This window comes from Bos taurus, chromosome 12 (assembly GCF_002263795.3).
Source record: "Bos taurus isolate L1 Dominette 01449 registration number 42190680 breed Hereford chromosome 12, ARS-UCD2.0, whole genome shotgun sequence".
Taxonomy (NCBI): Eukaryota; Metazoa; Chordata; class Mammalia; order Artiodactyla; family Bovidae; genus Bos; species Bos taurus.
The window spans coordinates 12,455,287-12,463,227 of record NC_037339.1 but is presented as its reverse complement, the minus strand read 5'-3'; the positions used below and the strand labels follow the sequence as shown (position 1 = coordinate 12,463,227).

General features: G+C 35.7%; 1 protein-coding gene across 5 annotated transcripts in view; it reads right to left on the bottom strand.

Moving 5' to 3' along the window:
• Positions 1 to 723: 723 nt before the first annotated feature.
• AKAP11 (A-kinase anchoring protein 11) overlaps positions 724 to 7,941 on the bottom strand; it is a 51,797-nt gene continuing 44,579 nt past the window's right edge. For all 5 annotated transcript variants that reach the window (XM_025000027.2, XM_025000026.2, XM_059892195.1 and 2 more), the window contains 2 exons: positions 7,011 to 7,171; positions 724 to 4,625 (listed from right to left, as the gene is read on the bottom strand). In XM_025000027.2, coding sequence (XP_024855795.1) covers positions 4,485 to 4,625; positions 7,011 to 7,171 — 302 coding nt within the window. In that variant the 3' untranslated portion in view covers positions 724 to 4,484. The remainder of the gene's footprint in view (positions 4,626 to 7,010; positions 7,172 to 7,941) is intronic.

The following is a 7,941-nucleotide window of genomic DNA, read 5'->3' as shown; positions in this document are numbered from 1 at the left end:
CAGCTGAAACACAGATCTCAAATAAGAGGGAAAAATGCAACCACCACTGCCTCCCAAAATGCAACTTCCTAAACTCTTTACTGTTTCTGCTGTAAATAAATGCTGCTGCAAAGGTATTCAAATGTCATTTGTCACAAGGTCCCATTCCTTTTGAAATGTTTTTCCTCTTTGGAATTACAGTCAAAAGAATCTTATAGCTTGAGAGCATTTTGTTTTCTTGGTTCCTGAGATGTACTCATACCCAAGCCATTATATGTGATCATTATTTCCTAACATTTTGAAACATTCATGAAAAGCTAGAAGATCACTAATTCCAAGGCTGAAGACACTTAAAGTCAAATTCCATTAGTAATAAATAATCAAGCACCTAGCTTTGAAGTACCTGATACTATACAGCATGACAAAGGTCTGATCTCTATATCCTATGGAAGAAGTGCTCGGTCCAGACTGGAGAATTCCCTAACACACTTATATTCAAGGCAATCACAATATTCTACTTTGCACTAAAATCCAAAAGGCAAACAGCCTGTCAAGTCATCCTGTCAGCATTCAGAGGCACTCAAATAAAAACTTAGGATTCAGTGTCCAATTACAAATACTCTAGCTTCCGTTCTTCTTTAAAATAATGTTAGAAACGTAGAGGCTGTTTGATGTGCCTTCTATGCTTTTGTTTTAGTCCAGTATTGAGTGTGTTAACAAGATACTACAGATTGAAAACCAAAGTCAGGCATCTCTTAAGTTTATTGGGAAATTCTTAATTGGGAGAGAAACATCACAGACTTAAACAATTGGAAAAAATAAAAGAACAATTGATCGCAAATTATTACAAAAGTAATTTCTGAAATGTTTATTTTTGAGCCACTGCAAAAACAAAATTTTAGTGCATCCTGAAGTTCATATTTTGGTAAATGAACATATTAAATTACTGAAAAAGCAAAAGAAAAAAGTTACTGTTATACAAGATCTTAACGGAATAATTCAGCACAGTCAAATAAACAGCTATAATTATTCAAAGCTGCTTTTGCTCTATAGCTGGTATATTAAACAAGAATGTGAATTATTACTATTAACACTGCACAAGTAACAAAAGGTAGCAAATCCAGCAATATTAAAACCTGATATTAAATAGTGTTCAAACATTACAACAAAAAACAAGACAATGAACTTCTAGACCTATGATTCTACCCCTGTGAAAGGAATGTACATGGATGGTAGAAAAAAAATAAATATATAAAGTGACAAGTGTGACCAACACTGCGTCTGCATCTCCAGAGCAGGAATACGGTGAGTTAGTCAATGTATGCAGGGCCTCAAACGAGAGTGAGGAAAAAAGCATTTCACTTGAGCACAGCTTCGTAATTCCCAGGGAAGCTCTACTTCTCTTGTGCTGGTGACGGGTGGACAGAGCTTGAAATGGAAAGAATTTTCCCTACACCCTGAATATGGATGCATTATTATTTTTCTTAATTCTGTGGAAAGTTTCTCTTGAAGAAATAAAATTTAAAGCAACAGACTGATGGGAAATTGATCATTTTAATTGTGAGAGAGGAATATTTACTAATCTGAGTCTAGACCCTGGTGATGAGTCAAGGTTAAACACTGCATCTGGGGAATGTGCGTGATATCAAAACCACGTGGGTAAACCATCTTTTACTTTATACCTGGTGCATTTAATAACTAACTTCTCCTACCAGCAAAATAAAACCTTTATTTAAGCAAAATGGAAGTATTATGAGTTGAATTAATTCCTATCAAATATCTAAAAGGGTAAATGGAATGGTTGTCAAACTATGAAGATGTTATCACATATATTCACTGAGTAAATGTTCTCAAAGATTTTAAAACTCCATTAAACTATTAAACTGTGTTAAACCATCCCAGAGATACTGTAATGTTCTTCTGTGATTTATAAATGAATCATTCCTTTTGTGAAAATCAGGAAATAAATCAAAATCAAAATGAGTTAATACCCCAAATATAAATGGAATTTTAAACTTGGCTTGGAAAAAGAAGTTCCATCTGAAACAATGTTCTAAAAACCCCATCCAAGGCTTCCTTCACTTTTTTTTCACAGTTCTCCAATGGTTCTGAAACTGATACAACAGAAAATTCAACCCAAAGCACATCACAACTTTAACAGTTCTGTAAGACATGATATTCATAAGGGCCAAAGTATGCAGAATGGCAATATTACAGTATCATAATAAAATTACATCAAATAGATTTTTAACAAAATAAGAGTTGTCCTCGACAAACAGATCTGTTCTGAAGGCTAAGCAACCAAATAGATCTACATCTTTGGAAAAATCACAAAGTGCCTTTAAACAAAGTAAGTTTAGACTGTTCTTGATTAAAAGATACTGTTCTAAACTCCAATGTTCTCTCTCTATATAAGGAAGCTTAACTCCCGCTTCCTTTCACGTTTGCCAACGTTTAACGTTTTTCTCTACATCCCTGCACTGAACCGCTATGTGTGGAGCTCCACTGTCATCAGTACTATACACACCAGGGTCCAAGGACTGGTCTGTTGGGCCACAGTGGCTGAACAGGGAACTCGGAATCCAGCACAGCTCCAGAAAACGAACAAAAACAAAGACAGGAGGAAAACCTTACCATACAGGAAATCAACGTTTTCAAGTAGAGAGTTTTACAGAACTAACATATTGTCACTTTAGCTTAAAAGAAATTCAGAACTCAGTTTTGCTGTTAATAACACCCGTACATACACTGAAAATACCAAACACAATTTGATAGCTATACACTTGTAAAAATTCAACCTAAGCTTAATAATCAATTAATCTATGTTATAACAACCTGCTTCCTAACAATTAAGAACCTAGTCCAGTGCTGCTGCAGATCAAATTCTAAGAAGCTAAAGACAGAATCAATTCTGCTTACATACATTTCCTACATTTCTCCAACCTTAAAAAATGCCCGAAGAAACTTTAGCAAAATTTATTTTTAAGGCCTGCTCTATTTCTTCATCTTAAATTGAGAAAAATAGAAGCTTCTGTAAGTGTAACCTCAAAACATTTAAATAGATTTTGGCATTTTTCTTAAGAAGCAATGATTTCCTGCCATAACTGTAATTCAAATCAATGCAAGTGCCCTGTTCCTTGTCCCCTGCAGGTGCTACTGTCCTCGATACTTTGTGCAGCTTCCAGAAGAGTCAGTTCTCAGGAAAAAAAGAAAAAGTGAGAGCAAAACCAAAAGCCTTCAACAAAAATGATTTCCTCTCAATTAAAAATCTGCTAATGGAAGAATCAAAAATTCACATGCACATACCCTCATACAAAACACAATCCTGGTCCTCTATTCAAGTCAACTCGCAGTTACTAAAGACGAGTGGAACAAAATGCAGAGCCCAGAAAGACTGTATCAGAGGACTTTACAAAACAGTACAGATACATTTTACTGGGGAAGGGGTTGGTGGGAAGGTCCCGTTTTTCCTAGAAAAAGCTTATCCCTGCTAAAGTGGAGTTTTAATTTAAAAATCCTTGCTAAAGGTTTTCAAAATCCCAACAGAGAAAACAATTATTGGGCTTCTCTAAATGCATTTCCAAATGAACATTAAGTTTTAAAATTTCAATATGTTTTGCACCTTTATTTTCATTTAAAGAATAAGGTGGGGACTCAAAATAGTCAAAAAAGAAAAATTCTTACTGCACAATCTTTATAGACATTTTATTTTAAAGCACCTTTTTAATGTTAACAGCGGGTTTGTGACCAGAAAAGAGTAAAATAAAAGAGGGTACCCACCACTAGCAAGGTTTAAGTTCTCCTTTACATACACACAAATACACACACACACACACACTCACTCACTCACTTTCATGCCAGAACAACTGGAAACATTAGCAAATAAGATCATTTAATGAAAGGCTGGGGAAACTATCATTTATAGTATTTATAGAAACCTAAACTACAGTTTATAAGAAATTAAATAACTTGGGGGATTCAAAAAAATACCAATAGCTGAACCATGAAAATAAAACTGACCCTTAAAAATAGAAAAAGATGTCAGAAAAATAAATTAGCCTCAATGCTGTTTTTTTTGATGTCAGATTTGTTATTAACAGGAAACCATTTGCTTGTAAAGGAGCAAAATTATAACTCTTTATCCCTGGAACCCACCTTCAGCCACCTCAGTGCAATTTCTAGCAGCACTATTTGGATGCGAAAAGAACGCCGTCATCAGTCAATGTTCCTGAAAGCCTCACAGTCAGACCTTCCTTCAAATACATGTTCTTAGGGTCTTACTTAACACACTGCACATGTGTACAGAAGAATAAATGAAGATAATATCTGACAGATTACGAAAGTATGAACTATATACACCATATGATGACACAACACACTTAATAGCTATTTACTTTCCTCCCAATTCACTTTAAATGTTAATATTCACTACTCAAATTTTACCCTATGTGTCTTTTCTTCCTCTCCCAAAACAAATAATAAAATTTACTGGTTTGGAGTTTGTTCTATGCATTTTCCAAGAGCCAATCAAACAGGGACTTGCATCTCTCCTCACTGGATGTCTTCTCCACCACCTCATAGTATTTAAGCACAGCCTGCAGGAGGTCTCCCACCTTCCACCCTTTTTCCTGTAGCCGTTTTGTAAGCTAGTAAAAAAGGAAGATAAGCCAAACATTAACCAAAAGCAATTTTTTAACAATAAAGTTTTCATTTTTATTTATAACACTGGATCAAACTGCTGTTTGCAGCAAAATACTGTTTCCCAGTTATAACAAGGTATTCTCCCCTAAACCACCACTCTTTACACAAATTAAACATTTTTCCTTCCTGGGTTTTATAAATACTCTCCTCCACAGAGTGACACTTTGGGATTGCGGGAGCCAGAACCCCACAAACCTCACCCAGCACAGTGTCTGTGTGGGCGTGGAGAGGCTCCATCTCTACAGGAAACTCTGAACTGAACTAAATACATCTGCCACACCCTCAACTGGGAACATAAAATAATAAAGACAATGTCAAGCTTAATAAAAGGATGTGGATCTTCCTTCCACAACGTACAGTGTGGCTTTCTCCCCTGGAATACGCACTCCAGGCTCAAAAGAAACACGTAAGAAATGTTCATGTTTCAGAAAAAAAGTAAATAAAAATTAAATACTATGGCAGTCATTTTGTAGTATGAACAAATATCATTATGTTGTTCACCTGAAACTAATATGGTGTTATATATCAATTATACCTCATTTTTTTAAGTATAAAAATACAGGTTTAAACTATCATCACCAATCTAAATATGTCTTCAACTCAGATTTTTTTCCTATTTAGTTCTATAAAAACGAATTGTTTGTAATATAAATATGCTTAACCTTTCAAAAATAGTTTTACTGTGATATAATTCACATACCACACAATTCACCCATTTAAAATAGACCAGCCAATGGTTTTTAGTGTATTCACAGAGTTGAATGCAACATCACCACAAACATTAGGATATCTTTATACCAAAAAAAGTCCTACCTGTTAATAATCACTGCCCATTCCGCCCAACCCCGTCAACTCGAGGCAATCACTAATCTACTTTCAGTTTATAGATTTGCCTATTTTGGCCATTTCATTTTAATGGAATCACAAAATATATGGCCTTCTGTGACGTGGCTCCTTTCACTTAGCATAATGACTTCAAGGGTCCTCCACCTCCAGGGTGTAGCATGTCTCTACTTCATTCCTTTTTACTGACAATATTCCACTGCATGGACAGACCACATTTTATTCATCAGTTAATGGACATTTACGATGTTTCCACTTTTGGTCTATTACAAATAACACCACCTTGGACATATGTTTTCATTCCTCTTGGGTACAGACCTAGGTGGAGAATTTCTGGGTTATATAATAATGCTGTGTTTGACTTTTTGAGGAACTGCAAGAATGTTTTCTTAGGTTATGTGGGGATGCGGTTCCCTTACCTCAGCACCATTACACTCAGCTCTGCCTAAGGCCTTCCTTAGTCCTCAATTTATCTAAGACTAAACGACTTGAAAATGCTTGCTTCCATATAGTCAGTTCTAATACTTTCCCTACCCATTTTTTCCCCTTGACAATTCATTTCCTGAACTTATTTTCTGTCTTATTTTCTCCCTCTGCCTCTGAACAGAAATCTATGCTGGAAAAATTCAAGAAGTCTAAATAAAAACAACAAAATACAAAAAACAATTTTTTAATATATCTTTTTCACATACTTCTTTCAATAATATTTTTGAAAATTCTGAACTGGAAATCAAGAGTAACTTGACAATTCCTTTTTTGTTACTATTAATCATTTTATATTGGTTATTCTTTGAACTATTCTACATTATATAATAAGATTAAATTAAAGTTCTGATAAAGAAAAGTCCTGGACAAAAACCTTAAGGCTGCAAACGAAAAATTTTGGCTAATAATGTAACTGGTACACAGTAAATTATCAATAAAAATATTCTCTTAATGCACCTAATCTGAATGTTTTATTATTAGAACCCTACTAAATGCTCAAAGTGAACTATTATCCCTTATTAAATGTTTATAAACTTTTATGGGCTTTTGCTTATGCTAGCTTCTCATACTAATGACACTGGATTAACAGAAGAGACATACTCATTACTAGGCATAATTATGCATCAATTAAGTACAAAGAATAACTCAATCTTTTCATATGAGCACATGAAATGCTTATTAAAGACACCCAGCTTTGAGAATTTAGGATGTGCCAGGCACTGGATTAAGCACCTTTTAACAGTGCTATATTTAATCCTCACAAACCTCTGCCAGGTAAATTCTATGCTCATTTCCACAGTCCAGATAAAAAGACTGCGACTAGTGAACCGCCCAAGGTCACACTGCGACTACGGCAGAGCTGGTATCTGAGCCCAAGCACTGGACTCTAATGCCTGGGCATCTGCCCATTTGCTATCAGTGGGCATCTTATCAGATCAACTGTGTGACACAGAGCAGCATACACTGTGCCCTCATACCCACCCTACAAGGTAGGTACTTACTTGCATAAACTCCTTCTTTGTAGAGTCATGAAAATAAAGTTCTGCAACTTCTGCCTCAGAAGCAACGAGCCACTGAAGAATAATCCTTAGCTGGGGGTCTACTGTGCATGGCTCCATGTCAATATTTGTAATTAGCAGAGTCTTTCCATCTTGCTCCAAACCTAAAATTTAAATTTTTAAGCAATATGTAGTGAAATCCATCAATTCAACTGTCAGTTCTCTGGTTTCTAAGGATATATAAACATTTTCCATTTCTTAAGATTCCAAGGAATTTTCCAAAAAATAATCTTTTCGTAACTGCACCGTAACACCAACTAAAGCATTACTTCGAAAGGGCAAAATAATGCTAAAATAAAGAAACAGTTTGATCATCTGTGACAGCACAATGCAAAACTCTATTCTGAGGCACTGAATTCAACTGGCAATTCACAAATGCCATAATTTATGTCAAAATATAATCCACAAGTATAGCAAATAAAACTAAAATGCTACAATTACAATCAAAACACAAATATATTAAATGGACTTTCAGAAAGCTTTCTGAACTAAGAGAAACAGCAGCAGGAGTGAATACTCGGATCACACACATTACAGCCTAAGTGCTGTTCTAAGCTCTTTATACACACTAACGCCCTCACCCCTCACAAGCACCCTAGGAGGAGGGAACTGCCATCATCTCATTTTACAGGTGAGGGATCAGGGGTAGAGACAGACCAAGAGTCTCACAGGTGGGACACAGTTGAGTCAGGATATTAACATTGGCAATCTGGCTCCATGCTCTTAATCACTTCACTTTTCAGGCAAAATATGGCGGGGGGGGGGGGGTGGGGGGGGTGGGGTGGGGGGGAAGTCATATGCAACACTTACATCCACAAAACCAAACCACGGACTTTTCTGATACAGTCTTATAAGACACTGTTCTCAAGTTTTG